Below are 24,127 nucleotides of genomic sequence, written 5' to 3'. Positions count from 1 at the left end.
ACTTTACTGTGCTGTTTACAAACTTGTAGGTACTTCTGTGGGAGGTAAAAAACAAAAACAAAACAAAAACACCTAAAACAAAACAAAACAAACAAAAACAAAACAGGACTGACATACTAAATTATAATTTTGAGATACTAAGTTGTTATTTTGCGATAGCTATTCATTATTCTGAAATGTTAAGTAGTTATTTTAAGATACCGTCTTATCATTTTGAGATACTAAGTCATTATTTTGACATACTAATGAATATTTGAAGATGTTTTTGCTGGCATTGTATCTTAAAATAATAACTTTGTATCTCAATATAATGACTTAGTATCTCAATATAATGACTTAGCGTCTCAAAATATTAAGACAGCATCTCAGAATAACAACTATGTCAAAATAACAATTTTGAATTTCATATAATAACTTTAGTATCTAAAAATAATATAATAGTATTTTTAAATACTATTTAAATAAAAAATTAGTATCTAAACTAATGTCTTAGTATTTCAAAATAACAACCTAGTATCCAAAATTAATGACTTTGTATTAAAAAGTAATGAATGATAGTAAAATTGCATCCAACAATAATGACTTGGTATCTAAAAATAATGAATTAGTATCTCAAAATAATGACATAGTATTTCAAAATAATGACTTTGTATTAAAATATAATTACTTTTTATCTAAATATAATGACTAGAAAATAAGGAGATTTGCATAATTTACATAATAATAGGGAGGGGGGTATTTTAGGGGGCAGCAATGGAAATACATGAGTTTAATAGAGGAGGATTTGTAGGCAGCATAGGGATAAATGAGTTAGCAACCCACTGGGCAGACTTTCCATAGTAGCCTAGATCTACTGAGCACACTAGAATGCGGATTGGAACGCGGCCGCTGAGCCTGTTAACACGCTGGAGAGAGTAAAGCAGATTTCTCAATCAGAACTTTTTCTACTGTAGTAAGGAATAAGTGAAGGGAGCGAGTTAAAGTGAGGATATATTTTATATTAACAGGCGCCACTGTGTAACCACACACTTAACAACATGTAAAAATATAATATAATAACTTATTTAGCTAACCTAGTCTTTCTATGCTTGGCGCGTCAACAAACCCAGCGACCAATGGGAGTTAACCCAATCGCCTTTGCGACACAAGAGGTGGTTTCTGGGTACTGTAGTCCCGGCGGCGCCTCGGTGCTGTTACGTTACAGGCTGTTCCGATCATTAAGAACTACAACTTTGTTTTAGATGTCTGGGGTTGGTGTACAGTTGCATCAGCGTGTAGAGGTGGGGAAACCGGCTGAGTTGAGCTCCCCGTGCTTTACAGACAGAAACAATCAGACCCGCCAGACCGAGCAGTCTGTTCCCATCCCGGAGAGACGCGGAGAGAGCGAGCGAGGCGGAGAGCGCGAGGCCGGGCAGATGAAGCTGTTTGTGAGTGAGGGGAACCCGCACTGTGTGAAGGCGCTGGCGGCGCTGGAGCTGTCGGGGCTGAAATGTGACGTTCAGCTGGTGAACCACGAGGGTGAGAGAACTGAGCTGCTGACCTGCTCTTAAACACACTTTATCTATCTGTGTGTGTGTGTGTGTGCGTGTGCGTGTGTGTGCGCGCGTGTGTGTGTGTGTGTGTGTGTCTCTTACGTCCTGTATCCACGTAACTTGGCTAACTTTTGAAATGAATGAATGAATAATATCGTTTTTAGTGTAATACAGTACCAATAGTTAAATGTAATATTAAAGACTATATTAAAACTATTCAGAAACACATTCAGAATGATTCTATAAATAATGTTAAACAAACCAGAATATGTTTTTATACTTTAGATATAGATAGATACTTTAGGGCAGATCTGCACACTATTAGTATATTATTCTCAGTGTCTTCATGAGGGAGAGTTGGAATAGTTTCCTCAGCATCCTGAATACTGTGCATTCATAAACACTTAGAACAGCATATAAGTTTGGACACACCTTCTCATTCAATGTTCATTCTTTATTTATTTATTTAATTTATATTCTACATTGTAGATTAATATTAAACAATTAAGGGGCATTGATTTTTCAACTATTGTTCGGCTAATGTTATTGTTAAGAAAACTATTCTAGGTGATGAAGACTTTAAGATTAAAGTACCAAAAGTGTGCAGATCTGTCCTCAAAGCTAATAAAGCTGTTTAACACTTTTTGTTTACAAAGTAAATCCATCTGTGTTCCTGTATAACTTTAATATAGTATTCAATATTAAATTTACTATGTAGAAAATCATAAAAAGAAAGTAAACACACTAAATGAGAAGAGGTGTGTTCAAACTTTTGACTGTTACGTTGCACAATATAAGAGGTAGGAGAGGCTCTGTATGATGTAAAATTACTTTGCTAAATGGATAAAAGGAGCTAGATTGTTCTGGTTTTGAGACCTGTGCAGTATAGACCTTGTCAGTATTATTGTGCTTCCTTCAGAAACTTGAACACTTTTTATAACTTGTGACATGAATAGTCAGATATACATACAGTATGTACGTATGTTGTTTTTGTGACATCATTGTACCGTGAATTAAAAAATAATGGCTTAGTGTTTATCTTTGCTTTATCTGTGCTTGATGCTGTGAACGACTGTTAGTGAGAAGTGAGCCCTTTTAATGAATAACCGCATTTCTCCACATTCTCTACTTTTCAGTTTGTTGTATATTTCTAGTTGAATGGTTACCAGTGATTGATATGGTTTTTCATTGGAACAAGGAAATAAAACTGTTTTTAAATATAAGAAAGCTTTAATTCAGTACCCGTTTTATCAGGACAGATTTAAGTAAGCTTTCCTGTACTTTCCTGTAGCTGCTGGTCAGGTGTAGATGAGAATGCTAGTGGGGTATTGTGAAAGCTCAGCTGACTTCATTGTCTGATTGTCTGTTTGCCTGTGGTTTGCTTAATTGTCTGCGTGTCTGTGTGTGAATATTCTCAGAAAGAGTGGTGCCCTTCCTAAATCGTCCAGTCATACCTGTTCTGCTGCTCCCCAGCGGGCAACACCTCTTCAGTGCTAATGCCATCTGCCAGTGAGTATCTCTCTTAGCGTAATCCTGAACTTGGCACTGTAGGTATCTGACTCTGAGGAGCGAAAGCTTTGTTAAGCATTAAGGTAAATGTTCATGTCTTCACAGATTACTGTTGGAGATGGCTGGGAAGTCCACTGATGAGAGCAAGCAGTTACTGGAATGGGAAGCAACAGAATTGCAGGTCAGGATCTGCTAACAATTATGATGAGTTATAATGCGGTTAAGGATGTTGTTATTACTCATAACAGGTCTGTGCCCAGTTACAGGTCTGTAGTATAAGAGTAGCATATTAGTATAAATCTGCTTGGTACAACCTTTTTAAACCAACCATTAAAATAAAATACATCTCTCGCTACCTTTAAGAAACTCCTGAAGACTGAGCTCTTCAAAGTGCACCTACTCTCCTAACAACTCTAACAAACTAACTACTTCTAACCTCATTCCCTGCTCACCCTCCTCCTTTCATCCTCTATCCCACTATTTTCCCTTTAGCCTTCTTTAGGCCCTGTTTAAAATGTTTAAGCCCTGTCTATGTCCTCTATTGCCAATTTACATCATTATTTGATGTCAAGTCACTTTGGATAAAAGCGTCCGCTAAATGGAATGGAATGTAATTAGGGCCAAAACACATCTATGATCTGCATGAAGGACAAAAACAGACCTCCAAGATTACTTGTGACTTCTCTGAAATTAGAAGCATGCATGGTGAAGCAGCAGTTACCCCTAACATGCTGCTCAAAGTTGAAACCAGCTGCCAGAAGTTCTCACAAATGCCTTTGACACTTAAACACAGCAGTGGGAGATAATGTAAGATGATGTAAAGTATTATATCATAATTTTTAAAGACATGTTTACAATACACAAAGTTTTTTTAAATATTATGACATAAATATTTAATTAAAAAAGGTTATTGAAATGTTTTAAGTTCATGCTCTCCATTCAGATATTATATACACTGTCTATAATGAAACATGCATTTAGTGTTTTTTAAGCACTGATCTTCATATTACACACAATGAGACACACGTTTTCACAATACAATAAAATATTGTCATATGGCCCACCTCTATTTGAAACCTAATTCTTTTAAACTGCCACTGTTGGGCCCTAAAGCACGGGTGACTCTTAGTCTTTTTAACCAGAAAAACTCTTTGGTCTTATGAGAAACTTTGTTCTTTTCAGTGACACCAGTTTTCTTGGCACCAGTTTTTGTAGAACCAAAAATATATCGCAGAATATGTCACAATAGAGGGAAGAAACCTGCTATTTTTTGGTTCCAGCTGTGAACAATTATTTTTTGGTCCAGAACCTATATTTGCTTGTGGAAATGCACCACATGGTTTTATGTTGGTAAAAGAGGCATGTGAGTGCACCAAGGGCCAAGTGACCCTGGCTTTCTAAGTAGGGATATTTAAAAAGAAGAATTTCATTGTTCTACTAAAATATAATGACAATACAGGCACATTTAATATAAAATAAATTAATGTTTTTCCCTTGTATGTTTGGTTATGCTGTTTTTTGTGTTTTTTTTTTTTTTTTTTTACCTAAATCCACCACATTGTGACACGCCCCCACTCAGTTGTGCCCATTTTGGGACTGACTAGCCCAGCTGCTAAACCAGGCTGTAGCAACCACACTGATCTACGTATCTTCAGTTAAAACACTAAAGCTATAATGCGGTTTTGAGTTTGTTTTGGTGTACTGAAGGGTGTTTTCTTGTAAAGCTATGGAGTTCACCTAATCCCTAAGTAGGGTCACGTCCCTATCCCCAGGGATGCATAAAAATATAAAACTACTACTATATAGATACAGATGTTTTGCCTCTATTGAAAATGTTTTCTATATGAATTAGTCAGTATTTAATACATGTACTTGACTTAAACAATGATTACATATCAGATTCATCCTTGTTTTGCTAAACAGTGTCAGCTGAAATTAGTTTAGTATGATTTAATCATTATAGAATATTTAAATGAACTTCTATGGCAGTTTTAACTACCCAGAACACAATAGCTCTGATTGCATTTAAAAGTCCTGAGGTACAGTATTCTATATGAATTCTTTAGGGGTAATAACAGCTTATGTTTGTGTACTAGCCGGCGCTGCTGCAGGCACTCCATAAGCAGGCACTACAGGGGAAGTCCAGCGAGGCTGCTGCTGTGCTGAAGGGACCTCTGGGCTGGCTGGATCAGTACCTCTCCAAACGGACCACATCATTCCTTACTGAGGTAAGCTAAACACATAAAGTCAGTAGAACAGAAGAACAGAAGGATTTGTACTTGTGTGTTGTACTTGACGGGACTGAAAACCAGTCTTGATCTTGATTGTTCTCACAGATCAGTCTTTCTGTCCAATAAATTCCTGTCCATTTTTTTTTTTTTTTTTTTTTTTAAACAACATTTTTGTTTGTATTCTGTCTTCAGCCCTGTTGAAATGTAAGCCTATCAACTATTCTCTGTGTATCCCACATTTAGTGGTAGGGGTGGATGATATGGCTGTAAAATAATATCACAATATTGCAGGGTATTTTTGCCATAAAGATATTCTAGGCAATATGACAACATTCAGTTAAAAGAAATAATAACATCAAGAATGCATTACTGCAACAAAATGAATATTACCGTTTATTTGTCTATATTATTGCATATGATATGATATGGCACACCCCTAACAGAAATTATCATCAGCTGTTTTTTAGCAGGATTGAGATACAATAAGTAATACTGGACGGATATAATCTGTTTCTTGTAGATATTATTTAATGTGAAATGAGAACAGTATGATTTTTTTTTTCTACAAACAGCTAAAAAGTTGGACTCTGGTGGCTCATATGGCCCTAAAATAATATCATGATATCTCAAGGTATTTCTGTAATAAGGATATTTAAAACTGTTGGTGCTGTTATTGTGTACAATCAATATGACAATATGACTTATTTGGTGGTAAACATTACAGTCTCATCTTTGGAAAAAATAATAGTTAATCTCAGTTTGAATAATAATTAATCAACTCTGTGTAAGCTCAAAGTTGTTAACCACCATTATATGTCTAAACGTTTGACTGGTACTGTATACTCAAGTCCAAAATGGATTAACTGCACAAACATCAGCTGGGCAGTAGGAATGTGTGACAACCTGTTTCTGATTTGTGTTCCTATTGTGTTTCAGGAGATATTGGCAGATATTGTGCTGGGGGCAGCGTTGTATCCTGTTCTGTCTGACCCAGCTTTTGAAGTTGGTGAGATGAGGAACAATGACTTTTTACTCTAATCTATTATATTTATGTTTTAAAATATATATATTTATGCTCATTTCTGCAAATGTAATTATATGAATTGTATTTGTCATAATATATATATAATTATATATAAAAATGTTTTGAGATGCACTGGCAATATGTGTGCTGTCATGGCAAAATCATGATTTTATAACCTTTTCATATTTTAGTACGATCTGTATTAAAAGTTAACTAATTTCTTCCTTTTAATTTCTTTGGTTACAGGTGACTTACCGTCACTGCAGGCCTGGTTTAACCATGTAAGGGAGCTCCCAGCGTGTCAGTCAGCTGCTCAGAAGGTCCTAAAGGGGAAGGGGCTTGAAGCTCTGAAGGGTTTCCTTCAAAAGCAGCCAGTTCCTCACCTACAGCGAAGGGACAGCCCACCCAGTGCCTCTGAGGTACCTTTTATACATCTGAAAAAGTCACCTCTGCATGCAGGTGTACTTAACTTTAGAATATGGACTGAAGTGCTAATGCACTCTTGTCTTTAGATGGAAGAATCAGAGCCTGTGATGACTCAGGAGGAGATTGAAGCAGCTGCTCAGGCCTGCAGAAAAGGACTTCCACAGTGCTCAGCCACCCCACAGAAGAAACACCCCATGTAAGATTGTAATCCACCTGTAGAGGCTACACCCTGTAAACTCAAACACAACGTGAGTCTGTCAGTTTACAGTCTTACTGTAAGATTTTGTCTGGTTGCCAGATTGATAAGGGTGTTGACCGATATCTCTTTACACATAATTTGAAAAATTATTAGCAATTATGTTTAAATTATATTTGGAGTAGAATAAATGGAGATTTTCCATTAAAAGTAAAATATAGTCTACAGCTTAATTGTTGTTGTTGTTTCCACCCAATGTGGCACTTTCCTAAACAAGACTTAAGCATAATCTTATACTTAACAGCATTGTGAATAGAGATTTTCTGTTAAAAGAATAATACAGTACCAGTCGAAAGTTTCTTGTTTAGATGACAGTTTTGCTCATCTTGGCACTTGGAATTCAGGCTTTTAGTTAACAGCTGTGCTGAACTTGTCAAGAGTTAATTACTTGGATTTCTTGTCTCTTAATGCGTTTGAGAGCATCAGTTGTAAAGTAGTGAAGAGGTAGAGTTACAGGTGTACAGTGAATAGCTCTATTTCAGTAAAACTCTAATCCATTGTATGTAAAAAGCTACTCAACTAAGTAAAGAAATTAATAACAAAGGAATGAAGGTCAGTCAATCTGAAAGATATCAAGAACTTTTGAAAGTGTTCTCAGGTGCAGTAACAAAAAACATCAAAATGTAATGATGAAACTGGCTCTCATCAGTATTACCCAAGGAAAGGAAGAGCAAGAGTTACCGTCATTTCTGAGTAGCATCACAGTGAGGAGGAACGCGCAACGACTTGGTTCTGACACAGACGCCCTGTGCTGATCAACATCACCCTTAGGAGTGATAAGGGGAAAGAGTGCCATCTACTCACCCAGAGAGAGCAAGACCAATTGTACTATTTAAAGGCTCCAGCAGCTGATGGCAAGCTCAATAATTGTGGCAGCACTTTAGACAACTGGACCACTCGGAGCCCCAGCTACTTTTTAAGTATCAAAAGATCATCTAACTTGCTGACATTACTAACCTTACTCTTGTCACTGAATGTAATCAGATCCTTACAGCTGTATCTAATAGCAGAATCTAATAGAAATTCTTCCCTCAGGAGTAGAGGCAGTTACTCAAAAGCTGGAAAAACTCTTTTTAGAAAAGAATATCAGACGCAAAAATAAATGTGAATAAAGTAATAAATGAATGAACTGGACCTGTTTTTGACATTGTGAATGTTTGGTATATCCTCAGTTTACCAGAAGAAGGAAAGAGGAACGTGCTGTTGACGAGTGCACTGCCCTACGTAAACAACGTGCCTCACCTGGGAAACATTATCGGCTGTGTGCTCAGCGCTGATGTATTTGCCAGGTAACAGCTGGTGGATAAACTGCCTTTCTCCCTTTTCTACACTTTGTTCCTCTCTTACTTTGGTTACAGTGTGGTTGGTTTTGATTTTGTTCAAAATTTATGAATGAAATTGCCAATTTGTTATGTATGTTGTTGTTATAAGCTCTGAATGATACCCTGTATTTTTTTCTGCTTTAGTGCTGAACCTAGAATTTATGTGATTAATTAATAACCATGTGATTAATTATTAACCATAATTTCATTGATTGACTGATTTAGCAGTTCCTGAAATATAAACTGTCAATTTTTTTGATATGACTTTTTTTTTTGTTGCTATAACACAAAAAATAATTCCCAGTACTAGCAGCAGATTTTGAAAGCTGCCACAAAAATACTATCCCATACTCAGTATTGCTGCACTTCATCTGATTAAGCTAAACAAGCTTAAGTCCTACTAATTAAATGGAAAAAACATTAATAATATCACTGTATCGCAATAATAAATTGCAGTATGTTGAATTGTGTTTAATATATGTTTAATCTTCAGGTTTTTGACAGTACACAATCCTAATTATTTTTATTCTACTTTGCAAAGTATTGCCATCAGTAGCTTCTTGCAAATCAATTAGTTCTCTGTGTTTGTTTGTATTTACTTGTTAATGATGCTTTTACTGTCTTTCATTGTATTTGCTTCTTTTTGCTTCTTGCTCTATTTGTTCTAATCAAAGGGCAACATATATTAAGTAGATATCTTGTATAAATAGTAATTTGACCTAAATCACAGTCTTGCCATTATTCAGATTCATCTATATTTTTTTCTTTAAAGTGGCAGTCTGTATTATTTTGTTTTTAAACTGAAAGCATTCTTAAGTGGAGAAGAGACAAAATATTGTGTTTAATGTTTTTTCCTCTGGCCACATCATGCGTCTTTACGTACTTACGTCACACGTTCAGCCTATAAAAGAGGATCCGGCTCAGTTTTACTGAACGCAAGCAGCTGGTGGAGCAATGGAGACTTCAGAAGAGCAAACTTAGACCTCAGTAGCTCATTCACTCATAGTAAAAACAAAGAAACAAAGGAGTGCAGTTTTTGACTGAGTGTGCTTTCTTTCTCTCTCTGACTGAACATAACCTGGGATTGGATTCATCCGCTCTGAAAGGAGACCGCATCACACCCTCCTAGTTTAAAATGATTCTTCCGCATGCTCGGTGCAATTACACATTCTCACCAGAAAGGGGCCTTTAGTCCCAAAACTTAGACATCAGCTTTAATGACACAATTTAGTAAATACAGTAAATGCTATATTTATTCCAGCACTTCCTGTGGTGTACTGACTCCAGTATGATGACCTGACCGTGTACAGCTTATGAATATTAAAGAGTTTCATGCATTGCTTTTGTTTTTAAGTAAATAACACTTTCTTTAATCTGTAACATTAATTAACTTTTATAATAATTGAATTTGCCAACTAATCTCAGCAAGCCATTTCCCCATCTCTCTCTCACTCTTTCTCTCTCTCTTTCTCTTCACTTATTTATTTATAAGTGATTGTTATTTTTTTTAACAATGCTTCCTGTTCCCCTGCAGATATGGACGTTTGCGAGGCTGGAACTTGCTGTATGTGTGTGGAACAGATGAGTACGGCACTGCGACGGAGAACAAGGCTCGTGAAGAGGGCCTGACGCCACAAGAGATCTGTGACAAATACCACGCTGTCCACTGTGCCATTTACAAATGGTTCCAGATCAGCTTCGATTACTTTGGCCGCACCACAACCGAGCGACAGACTGAGTATGTTAGATTACTGTGAGACACTATTGGTGCTTTTCCAACAATGTGGAACCGGCATTGTTCATTTTTGTGAACCCCAAAAATGTATATCACGGTATCTTTCAAGATTCTGACGGTTTCACGAAATATCCCTGTATTTTTATTCTTTTATTTTTTATATTTTTTGCATTACTGGGCTTTTATATAGGTCTGTGACTTACTCTACTGTTAGGAGTACATATAATATAAACACTAAGGCTTTAAATGAAGGCTCTGATTACAATTGGGTTTATTTTGTCCCACAAATTTACACAATATATGAAGAAATCAGACTTAATTTGCAGAAAAACAGGTAAAGAATGTAAAACATAGACCTTAAAAAGAGATAAGCCAACAATTTTAACAGAGCTTCCTTTACAAAACTATTTTAATTAATAGTTCAAGCCATTGAAGGCATTACGATATTAAAATGGCGCATGCACACGCTGCGGCTTACCCTGTCTTCCTGTCCTGGATGGGTTGATGGCTAATTTCGCTGGTGTGACCATGTGACAATAAAGGCAATTCTGATTCTGATTCTGAAAAGCAGCCACAATTCCCTTCTTTCTCCAGTCAAAAAATAAATTGAATTAAAATTATTCTTCATGCTGCAGTATTAAAATATATTTAGTTACTGCTCATCTCGAATCATTGAGCTTTAGGGAGTTTTATCACTTATCACTTTATAACTTAATAATAGTTTTAGTTGATTTTTGGTTTTATTGTCCATGTCTGCACCGATGTTTTAAAAATGCACTGTGTAGCGCCGAGTGGTCCAGTGGTCTAAAGCGCTGCCACTCTGAGCGGGAGGTCGCAGGTTCAAACCCCCACTCATGCAGCTTTGCCATCAAGCTGCCGGTGTCAGAGGGAGCAAAATTGTCCCTGCTCCCTCCGGGTGGGTAGATGGCGCTCTCTCCCCACATCACTCCTAGGGTGATATCTACAGCACTGGGCGTCTGTGAGCTGATGTACCAGAGCCGCTGCGCTTTCCTCTGAGTGCGCTGTGATGCTACTCGGCAATGCTGCATCAGCAGCAGCTCGAAAAGAAGCGGTGGCTGACTTCACATGTATCGGAGGAAGCTTGTGTTAGTCTTCACCCTCCTGGTGTGTTAGGGCATCACTAGTGATAGGGGGAGTCCTAATGAGTGGGTTGGATAATTGGCTGTGTAAATTGGGATTAAATTATTTAGAGATAAAACTATACAAACAAAAATGCAATGTATGGTCATATAAAATTTGCCTTGAAGGCATGGAAAAGTCATGAAAAAAACATGGAATTTTGATTTTGATTAGAACATGTATGAACCCTGGTATATCAGTCAGAAACAGCCTGAAAGTTCCTTCTAGCTTTAGTGTAAACTCCTGACTTATTATTTACTTCTCTAGCTTGAGGTGTATTTTCCATTATGGTTATGCATGTAGTAACTTATAAATGATAATAAATGATAGATAAGTCAGTTGAGCTATTGAGGAGTTTATGAGGTTAATCCTAATCTCTTTCTCTCCTTTTTTCAATTCTCTCTCTTTCCACTCTCAGAATCTCTCAGAACATTTTCTGGCGTCTGCATGAGCGAGGCTTTCTGCTGGAGGACACAGTTGAGCAGTTACACTGTGAGAACTGTCAGCGTTTCCTGGCTGACCGCTTTGTGGAGGGTGTCTGTCCCCACTGCAGATACCCAGAGGCCAGAGGGGACCAATGCGACAAATGTGGGCGTCTCATTAATGCTGTGGAGCTCAAGGTATGAACCCAGACCTTCTTCAGTTTTCTTGTGGTAAAAAAGTCAGAAACTGTTCATGTTAAATTGTTTTAAATGCTTAAACAGGCACAGATTTTAGAACTGCAAGAACTCAAAATCACACAGTCAATCTTTATTTAGAGTACATTGAGAGGTGAGAGCCATTTCAAAAAATGTGTATTAAGAAATGGGTAATAAAAAGGAATAATCAGGATAATTATATAATTAAACTCATTATTTGAAAATTGAATTGAACTTATAAAACAGAAACTAATAAACCATAAACACATTTCTTTAACATTAGATTTAAGGCATTTTAGATTGCATGTTGTTGCTGTCGTTTTACAAATTTTTCGAGTATTCTTATTGGACAAATTTGACACCTTCCAGATTAATAGTATGCCAAAAATAAAAAAAAATAAAAATTGAGATGCAAGGTTGCTGTAACACTGATGATCTATATCAAACACACAGCCTTATGCTATAATATGAATAGTTGAATTGTAATTCCTGATTTTTCTTTTTTCAGTTTTAAGTTATATACGTGCATTTCACTTCTGATTTAGCAGCATGTTGGCAGCTAACCTGGGTATTAAGGCTGGAAATCACCAATAGTGAAGGTAGACTGTGACCCGTGTTTGGGAGTATTAGAGAATCCAGGTCAAACTTTTGAGAACCTCCAAAATTGTAGTAGTATTTGAAACTTCAGCATTAGCATTATTAGCTCCCAAATATGATTTTACGCATTTGACTCATGTGGGTTTTTTGCTTATAATATATGCGTATGATGAATAATAATTTGGTAATCTGTATTATTTTACACAAGTCACAAATATTTGTCAAGGCATCTTTTAATCTATTGAATCTGAGCTAAATAAATAACCGCTAATGTTTGCAGCATTAACATATGATAGTTATTACCTTTTCTTTTCAGTTCTTTTCAGAAAGATTCAGTTGGAGGGTCTGATTAAATGATTTTACCAGATATATTTAATTTTAAGTTTAAGTGGCACTTAAAGATGCTTTAACATCTTTAAAAGAGGTCAATGATCCAAAACTGGGTAAAAATCTGTGCATTAATGCTTGGAGTAAAATAAGTGGTATTTCGTAGATATAATCAATATTGAAATAGAAAACACTCAAAAGTATTGAAAAATGTATACTAACATTTCACAAAACATTGGTCATTCTGCAATGTAACCACTGCACATGTGTACATTGCGTTTTCGATGCTAAAATGATAAACTGTTGACAATATTTTTTTCTTGTGCTTTCCTCACAGGAGCCGCAGTGTAAGGTGTGCCAGCAGACTCCCGTCGTTCGTTCCTCTAAACATCTGTTTCTGGACCTGCCCAAGGTATAGTTCTCTATTTACTGCTCTCAGTAACATTTATAATGAAGTATGAATTATTTTACTGTTTCAGCTTAAACCCCAGTAATATGATGAGTTATTACAAATAATCAGCCTAAAAGCAAAATTGCTAAAATTGTTACATTAATGCTTAAGAACCTGCATTACATCATCATTAGTTTTATTAGGTTTTTGACCAAGGTGATTTTATGACATATTAGTTACAAAATAGTTATTATCAAAAGTGCTACACAAACATACTTGGATTTTCTCCCCCCAAATTTTTTTTTAATATGCAAGTCCATATGTGTCTCTTAATTTTTTTCAAGTATACAGTATTTATCTACACTAAAAATACAATAAAATAAATAAATAAAAAATATATTGAATGAGAGGGTGTCTGAACATTTGACTGATATTGATGTTTTGAGAAGTTAGTTTTGAAATCAGTATTATTGATGTATCTATGCATACTATTTATAGCTGAAACCCACTTAATATCCTAGGAATATTATTGTAGATATATTTGTTAAATATTGCAGATATATATATATATATATGTTAAAAAATAGAATCATTGATTTATTTTAGTTAGAATGCGAAGTTGTATGAAAATATGTGTATCTTTATCTCTGTTCCTTTATGTGTGTGTGTGTGTGTGTGTGTGTGTGTGTGTGTGTGTTAGCTTGAAAGCGAGCTGGAGCAGTGGCTGGACAAATCCACAAGTTCTGGGGACTGGACAAATAATGCCAAGAACATCACTCGCTCGTGGCTGAGAGATGGTCTGAAACCACGCTGCATCACCAGAGATCTGAAGTGGGGGACGCCCGTACCTCACCCAGACTACAGTGACAAGGTAGGAGGAGACATGAGCTCATCACAGCAACATTTTACCTGCTAAACTACTGGAATTATATTACACAATCCCAGTTGTTTTGGGCCACCGTTATAAAATATGTGGCCCTTGATTGGATACATATTACACTCAGTAAATGTGTTACACTCTAAATGTGCAAATCATATATTATATAGATGTATTAAACACAGAGTGATCTATTTTAAGTGTTTATTTATTTTGTCATTGATGATTATGGCTTACAACCAAGTCTCAGAAAATATTTTAAATTATATTAGACCAATTGGTACTTTTGGCAGTGTGGGCAGTGTGCCAAGTCCTGCTGGAAAATGAAATCCGAACCTCCATAAAAGTTGATCTCAGCAGAGAGAAGCATGAAGTGCTGTAAGATTTTCTGGGAAAACACTGCACTGACTTTAGACTTGATAATAAAACTCAGTGGATCAACACCAGCAGATGACATGTCTCTCCAAACCATCACTGATTGTAGAAACTTCAAACTAGACCTCAAGCAGCTTGGACTGTCTCTCCACTCTTCCTCCAGACTCTGATCCCTTGATTTCCAAATGAAATGCAAAATTTACTGATGATCAGTGATGGTTTGGAGAGACATGTCATCTGCTGGTGTTGATCCACTGAGTTTTATTATCAAGTCTAAAGTCAGTGCAGTTTTGTTTTCCCACAAAATATTACAGCATTTCATGCTTCCCTCTGCTACTGACTACTTTTATGGAGATGCAGATTTTATTTTCCAGCAGGACTTGGCACACTGCCCACACTGCCAAAAGTACCAATTGGTCTTAAATAATGTTCCAATTTTCTAAGACTCTGAATTTTGGGTTTCATTGGCTGTGAGCCATTATCAACAATAAAAGAAACACATGCTTAAAATAGATGACTCTGTGTGTAATAAATGTATATAAGTTTCACAATTTTAACTGAATTAAAATAAAGTAATTTTTAAGAATATTTTGATTTTTTGAGATGCACTAGCATAGCTGTACATATTAATATCAAATTAGAAATATAAATTTAATCAGTTGGAATGTGGCAGTAAGGCTTATATTGTGAACGTTTCTACAGTTGTTACAGCTGTTTTCTTTTTTTTTTTTCCACCAAGGTCTTTTATGTGTGGTTCGACGCCCCCATTGGCTACCTCTCTATAACAGCCAACTACACCAGTGAATGGGAGAAGTGGTGGAAGAATCCGCAGCAGGTGGTGTCCTTATCTTACCTCTGTGACCATATTCAGCTCCTCCGTGCTATTTCAGGTTTCTATAATGAGTTTTTCCTGCACTCGTCCTGCAGGTGGAGCTGTATAACTTCATGGCGAAGGACAACGTTCCGTTCCACAGCGTGGTGTTCCCCTGCTCTCTGCTCGGAGCTCAGGATAACTACACACTCGTCAACAACCTGGTGGCTACAGGTGACTCTCTCACACAGATTTTAACCTTTACTTATTTCCATATACAAAATAAAACATCAACAAGAAAATAACATATTTTTTAGAAAAGTATTAAATTTGATATACAGTTTATTACTCAGTAGAATGAAACATTTGCTACCCAAATTTAGAGATAAAGAGATAAAAGACTTTTCCAAAAATGCAAACAATACCTTTTGTTCTACTCCTCTGTTCTAGTCCTCCAGGACCAAGTTCAAGTTCAATCTCTCTCTCACACACACAGACACACACATCCGCTGGCATTCAAATCCTGGATTTTTAGTGGTACTGACTAGTGTTTGGTACTTCTAATACTTCTCTCTCTCTCTCTCTCTCACACACACACACACACACACACACCCACACACATACACCAACACACATATAACAGTATGGCTAACTTTCTTGTGACAGAGGTTTGAAAAAGTGGTGAATGACAATGAAAATAAAAGCAATAAATATTTGCTTAATTATTTGAAATTATTTATTTATCATTATACAAAGGTGACCCTCAAAATAGACTTATTCGGATATTTTATTATATTTAAATAAAAAGCTTTTTATATACAGGTTCATTGTTATTTATTTTGTTTATTTGGGGTTGAAATATATTTGATTGTACAAAATATATGTACATATATGTATATGTAAATGATTAATCTCAAATACATTGTTTCAGATGAGATTACTTAACAAAATGCAACACCCAATACAAATTCAAAGACTGTATATTGTCTCTGTCTATAAAACAAAGCATGTAACATGTAGAAATATACATTTACAAGAGAAGGCCAATACATGCTTATAATTTAATGAAAGTTAATAAAAAAAGAGTTTATTTCAAGTAGTAGCTGGAAGTATGTTTCACACTATGTTTCTTAATTTTATTATACAAAATATTCATTGTAATATGCACCAGGAGTAGCAGATACTTAACATTTTGCTGCATATAATTCAGATTTACATAATTTTTACTCTCTGTAATTAAATGTACAGTTGGGTCAGTGTTTTAAGCAGTGATTATAACCCTAAATTGGCATATTGTCATATAAATTACAATACAAACAAATTGTCCATTCAATTAAGAGCTATTTCACTGGTCCCTTCAACATGAAATATTAACCCAGTGTACAGAGCAGCTACACAGCTAAACTTAAAAAAAAATTACAGCAGCAATAGACAAAACAATATATAAAAATTCACAATTTTAATAATTATAGTATTCCTTACTCTGAACAAAAAAGTAATTACTTTTCACTGCCCCTTTTCACAGATGTGTATACACACACACACACACACCAGACACATCATTACCTATACGTTAAATAAAACAAAGTTCAACTGTATGAAACAGAAATACATTACAAAAATATATATATTATATATATATAAATATGCAGATTGTGTAAATGTTGTACCTTTCTACAAATTTATGAGTATGTGTATGTGTATTTATGTGTGTATATCTTAATTGATTGATTTATTTATTTTTTTGTACAGAATATCTGAACTATGAGGACACAAAGTTCTCTAAGAGCCGAGGTGTGGGGGTGTTTGGTGACATGGCTAAAGATACAGGAATTCCGTCTGATGTTTGGCGTTTCTACCTGCTGTATCTGAGACCTGAGGGCCAGGACTCCGCCTTCTCCTGGGCTGATATGGCTCTGAAGAACAACTCCGAGCTGCTCAACAACCTGGGAAACTTTATCAACAGGTATAAAGAACACATACAATATACAATACTATTCCAGGTGACTCTCCCTCATGAAGACACTGAGATTAAAATACCAAGAGTCTGCAGATCTGTCCTCAAAGATAAATGTGCTGCTTAGAAGAATCTAAAAGTGAAAAATATATTCTGGAGTGTTTAACACATTTCATTTATAGAATAATTATGCGTCTGTGTTCCTATATAGCTTTAATATAGTTTTCAATATTTAAATTAACAATGTTAAAAAAAAAATCACAAAAAGAAAAAGAACGCATTGAATGAGAAGAGGTGTGTCCAAATTTGACTTGTGCTGTATATATACATATATATCTTAATCTTCAACATTCACTGGGAAAGCTGTCTGTAGCTGGTAGTTCAAAACACTGTAATTCATCTCTCACCCTGCATCTCTCACGATGGATGGTCTTCCCTCTCCACCATTGTGTGGTGATGCTCTCAGAATGGTGGTCTGTTAGCTAAAATAACAGAATTGCTGCTCTTCTAAAAGCATTAAGCAGATGAGTGGTCCTGTGTTGTTTGTGACAATTTAAAAAGGGTCTTTTTGCACTTTTAGCTGCACATGCTAGTCTTAACCCAGCTAACAAACTTTTGGTTAGTAGAACATTTCCTGTACGTTATAGTTGGCGATCTTAAGTTATGTTCAATCTGTCTTTTTTATTTTTTTAGGTGTTAAAATATTTTTATTTAACGTTTTTAAACGTTGCTGCAACGTCACTTGTGTCAGTGTTTTAATATTTAGTTATGTTACTGAATGTTACTTTTAGGGCCCTCATTTCTTTTATCTCTATCTTATCTATAGGCGAGCAGTGCACAACCGTGCACAACGCATCATGATTTAGGGCGTTTCAGTGTGTCTTTTCTATCGTAACGACGGGAAAAGTATGCCTTTCATGGCTTCAATTGTACCAGTTTGTACTAATTAATCATCATCTCTTAATTAATCATGGGTGTCTTTTGGGCGTAATGTTGAATAAACCAATCAGCGTGTCAGTTGCCTTTCCCTTTAAGAGCCACGCTGCTCGTTCACGCTGTAAAGGTGCGCAAGCTGCTCATTTACGGGAACAGCAATGCTATTTTATTTCATATTCTTTTTTTAAATGTTGACGTAAAATTTGGGTTTGTGCACTTCTATTTGTTCTTGTGTGTGTAACAAGTGGGCGTGTACGCTCGCTGAGTGCACTTAGCGCACCTGCGTTGCCAAGGTAGCAGTAAACATTTGACGGTTGAGTGTCAGGGTCCTAATTAGTCAGTGGAACACATGTGTTTTCCGTTGCCAAGATAGCAATACGGCAGAAATTTACATAAACACACCTCACTTCCAGACTGCCACACCCATCAGTGTAGATATATTCACACGCATTTTCGCTATTAAACGGCACAGGTGCAACACATGAAAATAGACTGTTGGCAGTGTGTAAGATAGCGATGAACATTGCGGCGCACCTTGCACAGGGTGTATGATAGGGCCCTTAATGTTTCCTTAGTGTTAGTATTCGTCTAGCTGGAAACGATATGTCACATGTTTTCAGAATGTTCCTGTTACATTATTTCTTTATTGTTACAGGTTAACCTTCCTGGAACCTTTTCAAAATGTTGAAAAACATTCTTATAATGTTCTCTGTTGGCTGGGATGCATCCTTGTTAAGTGACTGGGAAACCTGTCTAATGTATTAAACTTTCCTTAACCGAATCCCGTTCTCTCTCTCTCTCTTCCAGGGCAGGGATGTTTGTCAGTAAGTTCTTTGAGGGCCGTGTGCCCGAGATGGTGCTGCAGGATGAAGATAAGCGTCTCATTGCACAGGTGTGCTGGGAGCTTAAGCAGTACATCCAGCTACTGGACAAAGTCAGGTCAGAAAACACACATTTTTTCATTAAACTGAAGGTTTTATCTTTAGCCAATGATTTTTTTTTCTTTAATTTTAGTCATCAGACAAAAAAAATTCAATATTGATTTGTTGTAATTTGTTAATGCTCGGAATCACATTAAACACAAAACAGCATCTCATTAGGGGTTATATATTTTTGTATTATTTAATATAATAGCAGAGGAAAAAATTCTAATGCAGATTAGAGAACTATTAATTTCTTAATTTTTTTAATGTTTCATGACTAAACAATAATTATATATCTATAAAGATCTAATTAAAATAAATAATAAAATGTTAACATTTTAATAACATACCTTCAGTATAATCAAGCAGCCAGTAATAATACAGAGTTTGGTTTTCAGATCAATGCCTCAAAAGATTGGGAACAAATAACAGTATTTTATTCATCTTCTGTTTAATTGAATTATGCAATTCAAATTGAATCTGTATTTTAATTGATTTGATTATTTTACTGATATGATGTATTAATATGAACTACAAATAGTAAGAGACTATTAAGAACAGTGTGTTCTTGTCAGGAAGTTCTAGTAGCAAAGGTTACGTCCCGATGTCTCCTCGGTGTTCCCAAACGTCGCAGAGATTTCTTCAAATCTCATTGCAGCAGCAGCAGCTCACCTGATTTAATCTAAAGCAGCACTGAATAACCAGTAACCAATCAGAAGTGTTGAATAATAGTGGGCTGCTGTGAGGAGAGCTTTGTTGGTAGTACATATATAAATATAAGCAAAGTGACACAAAATTGAAAAATTACTGTATAAATATTATTTGTATTAATTCTAATATCAGTTTATTTCGAGCAAATCTTTCTTAATACCTCCTTAAATAGCTTTTTACTTTTTAAGTTAAATTTTAACTTTTTCACTGATGGTTCTTAAATAACTTTTACTACTTTAATATTTATCATTTATTTAAAGTCTTTCATTGTCCTCATTCACTGATAAAACATGGGTCAGTTCTAATAAACAAATGAATGTCAGTAGTGTTAAGTTGAATGGGTAATTTAATGTATTTATTTTATACATTGTCATTATGACCATTTTACCCAAACAATTCTAAAAAGATTATAATTTTGGAAAAAATATAGACCATATAGAACATTCTATATGAATACACACAAATTGTGTTTCCCAAAAGGTCAAAGGTCAGATATCAAAAAGAAAAGAAATATCTTTTTCTTTATTATAAATAGATTTTTGTTTTGTTATTGGCTGGAAGGGACATATATATATATATATATATATATATATAAAAACAAGAATTAAACATTTCATAATGCTTACCATAAATATCTGTCTGCTCGTTTCTAATTGGTTGTTGCCAGGATCCGTGATGCCCTAAAGTGCATCCTCAACATCTCTCGCCATGGCAACCAGTATATCCAGGTTAACGAACCCTGGAAGAAGATCAAAGGAGGAGACGACGACAGGCAAGTGAACGTGATCTGCCATCCTGTGGGACCAGCAAGTGGGATTGGGGTGTGGGGTCACTTTATTCAAGAAACGGGTCTCACGACCGGCAAGCTTTTTAATGCATAGGAATTAATGCAGACCCGCCTCGTAATAAATCAAATACAAAAATAAGTAAAAAAAAAAAAAAAAAAAACATTTTTTTTATTAATTTAAATTGTAAATTATTGAACATTCTCCCTAAATAAAATTCATTTTTGTAGTCATTTTTAATACACCAGTTAAATAGCTTTTTAAATTTAAAATAAGTTAAATTGTTTTACTTTTTCACTGATGATATGGGTAGAAAATAGGTCATTTAATTTCTTCATTGTATTTACTACAGATTTATTGTTTTATACAATGTCATTAGGAACATTTTTACCCAAACAATTCTAATTCTTGTGGATTAAAACAGACCATATAGAATATTTTTAATCCATGGGAGTTGATCAAGTAAATAAATTAATTATAAATTAATTCGTAAATCATTAAATATTTGTCCTAAATATATATTTTTTTAATTTAAGCTTTAGTTTAAGAATTGTTGAATTTGCACCATTTGACGTGTGTGTGTGTACGCTGTAGGCAGCGTGCGGGCACGGTGACTGGTGTGTCGGTGAATGTGGCGTGTCTCCTATCAGCCATGCTGGAGCCCTACATGCCCACGGTCAGCCAGACCATCCGTGACCAGCTGCAGGCTCCAGCTCACTGCTCCAGTGCCACGTTGGGCACCGACGGAGGTTTCCTCTGCACGCTCTCAGCTGGCCATCCGATCGGCACGGTAATGATCGTGTAATAAGCATGTAACCCCTGCGTTCTAAATGTGATTGCCAGGTGTTTAATTCATAAGTTGAAAAAAAAAATAAACCAATTAAAATAAATGAAATGCATTGCAGTCATATGTTGCAGTCATACATTCTATTTTTCTCCATGTGAATTTATTATTTTACTCTTGACAGGTCAGTCCGTTGTTCCAGAAGCTGGAGTCTGAGCAGATCGAGGCTCTGAAGAAGAGATTCGGAGGACAGCAGGTGTGTTTTAAAAATCTCTAATGATGAGGAAAAGTGCAAATATTCTTCAGTGTCATTTAACAAAAAGGCCCCGTGATTAGTGGTTGGTGAAGGAGTCATGATACAGCAGTGAGGTGTCTGCTTGTTACATCATTGCGGGATAGAACAACAAGCTCCACATACACACCTGTTGCAACACTTCTGTTTTTTGTGTTGTTTTTTTTTCTGAAAATGGGAGACGGGGTGATTATTTACAGCTCTGGTCAAAACTCACTGCCCACAGCAACAGCAAAGAATCATCAAACACCCACTTTACAATTTACACATTAACACACACACGACGTACGACACTGTGTCAGTAATCCAGGGCTGTCCAGAGTCCCGGGGCAGCGCCACGGCACTGTTCCGCCAAAGTCCTGCTCACTGTTTAATGTAATGTAGTCCTTGTCCTGTCTCATTTCTCTTCACTTGACTTGCCCTCTTTTCAGCCAGAGGACGAGACCCCTGCAGGAGAGGTAGATCTGACTGCAACTGTTGCTGTGCTTTTGTGTCTCCGCACTCCCACCTCCACTTATGCGCCGAGCGTGAAATTGATCTAGCGACGACGTCTGTATTCAGACCGCAGCAGCGCTGGGATCAAAGCCCAGTACTGTCAGTCACAGCGTTACCTTATTATTTTTTTCTTCTCAACTTGGAATACAATTTGCCTGTGGGCATGCAGAAGAAAAAAAAAACGTTCATCCAAAATTCAGATTTTAAATAAACTGCCATCTGTGCAGATTGGCCTTTTTTAATCGGCACAAGAGAAAGGAATGGCAATTTCACAGCCCGCATGAGCACTAACGTTTACTAAAATTAATGCATGTTTGTGGATTTGTTTTTTTACCCTAAGGGTTACTAATTGTTTGCTTTTGTGAAATCTTATTTTCTAGCAGTTACTTTAGTTAATTTACCGTCCTTTCAATCACAGTCACTTTTTTTTTTAATGTTGAGTTTGAATTGTCGGCTGAAGTGTGTGTGGAATGAGTGTGTGGAGTGATATGAGCATTACTCTTTTATTATTTTATAGCGTTTACTTTTCCATAGAATGAAACTCTGCTAAGAAGTGTTTAAAAATTCAGTATAATAAAATTTTATTTAATATAATATAATATAATGTTTATGCGTTGTTTTTGTAATCAGGTCCCCAGCAGCATGGTGAACTCAGCACAGCCCAAACCGCCTGCTGCTGTAGAGCCCACTGTTAACGCAAGTGTGAGTGCAGCCGACCCGGAGAGAGCCAAACAGCTGGCTGCTGCAGTGGCTGAACAGGTCAGAACACACACACACACACACACATACATATATACATATACATAGACACAATTTAAACATGTCAATAGTCATAACATTTTCTTTTCAGTGTTTTCAGCATGAGGCACAATGTTTAAAGTGAAAGAAAATGGAATAAATAGACATTCCCAGCAGTTTCAGTTTTCTGATCATATTTCATATTCCATAAGCTACCATGTAATAAAGGCGTGGTTGGCCACTTGGCCACTATTGAAAATTCTCATATTTTACTAAATTAATTATCTACAGTGCGTCTCCATTTTTGGTGGGTTTTTTTTCTATTTTACTGGGAGTTGTTTTGGTGTGTTTATTTATATTTGTGTCAAAATTCATCTCCAGAACAGCAGGATTACAGTAAAATGAAAAATCCTTCTTACTTGTTTATTTTGAGCATTTCTATCGGTCCATTAATCATAAAATTTTGACACAATGTGAACGGCGGCTACTGGTTTCCAATTATATTAAAAATTTAAAAATGGAAAACAGAGTTGCAAGGTTTTTGTGTGTGGCAGCATCGAGATATGTGATTTAAAATCACTGTCATAAATTTATTTCACATCGATTACCAGAGGTTTAAAACCTGACTGCTTTAAAACCAAATGCTTAATTTTTAATTGTAATTGGTTAAATTCTGTCTATGGCTGTAATTTTAGAAGCTGCTTTTAGAGAGGTTGTCGTATGGTGTTTTGCTCAAATATATTTTAAACACTGTAAATGAATGTGTGTGTGTGTGTGTGTCTCAGGGTGATAAAGTGCGTGCTCTGAAGTCTCAGAAGGCGGAGAAGTCTGTGATCACAGCGGAGGTCACCAAACTCCTCGAGCTGAAGAAGGAGCTCGCTGTGGCTGAAGGCAAAAACCCTGAACCCTCCCCTCAGAAGGGAAAGAAGAAGTGACGAGAGGAACAGCGGGAGAGAGGATTCCATCCTTTGGGCGTGTAGGAGGAGGTACAATGTGCAGGGAAATTTCCAACAAAAAAAAATGTGTGTGCTCGAGGAAACATGAAGCCGTAGCCAGTCTTTACCGAGAGGCGTGGTGACTATTTTAGTGCAAACACTGTACAGCTGCACGACTGTAACAGAAACCACCATGTGTAGTTAAGCAGTCCCTTCTGGTTTTCTTCATACACCCCAGTACTTTTATCATAGCCAATAATAAAATGCTGTACGGATCTCAGTCTTTTTAAATTTCAATAAAATATATGCATTTGTATTTATATATTCATCAGACTCATTCTCTTTTACTTGTTTTATATATATATATATATATATATATA

At 36.0% G+C, this 24,127-nt stretch overlaps 1 protein-coding gene across 2 annotated transcripts; it reads left to right on the top strand.

The window, feature by feature from the left end:
- The first annotated feature begins 1,225 nt into the window (after positions 1 to 1,225).
- On the top strand, positions 1,226 to 24,067 carry mars1 (methionyl-tRNA synthetase 1). Of its 2 annotated transcripts, XM_049479133.1 has the most exons (22): positions 1,226 to 1,518; positions 2,951 to 3,041; positions 3,147 to 3,222; positions 5,138 to 5,269; positions 6,209 to 6,278; positions 6,543 to 6,715; positions 6,809 to 6,918; positions 8,151 to 8,267; positions 9,835 to 10,038; positions 11,594 to 11,795; positions 13,075 to 13,149; positions 13,829 to 13,999; positions 15,120 to 15,215; positions 15,308 to 15,425; positions 16,944 to 17,157; positions 18,892 to 19,023; positions 20,386 to 20,494; positions 21,102 to 21,293; positions 21,472 to 21,543; positions 22,011 to 22,037; positions 22,705 to 22,833; positions 23,598 to 24,067. In XM_049479133.1, exons 1-22 carry the CDS (start codon positions 1,242 to 1,244, stop codon positions 23,745 to 23,747), a joined length of 2,937 nt encoding a protein of 978 aa, XP_049335090.1. In that variant the 5' UTR covers positions 1,226 to 1,241; the 3' UTR covers positions 23,748 to 24,067. The 2 variants fall into 2 exon arrangements, with proteins under 2 accessions (XP_049335090.1, XP_049335091.1); XM_049479134.1 differs by lacking the exon at positions 22,011 to 22,037 and having other exon boundaries at positions 1,227 to 1,518.
- The last annotated feature ends 60 nt before the right edge of the window (positions 24,068 to 24,127 follow it).

This window comes from Astyanax mexicanus, chromosome 5 (genome assembly GCF_023375975.1).
Source record: "Astyanax mexicanus isolate ESR-SI-001 chromosome 5, AstMex3_surface, whole genome shotgun sequence".
In the NCBI taxonomy this organism is placed as follows: Eukaryota; Metazoa; Chordata; class Actinopteri; order Characiformes; family Acestrorhamphidae; genus Astyanax; species Astyanax mexicanus.
The sequence above is the reverse complement of the archived record's forward strand: the minus strand, read 5'-3'. Positions and strand labels throughout refer to the sequence as shown.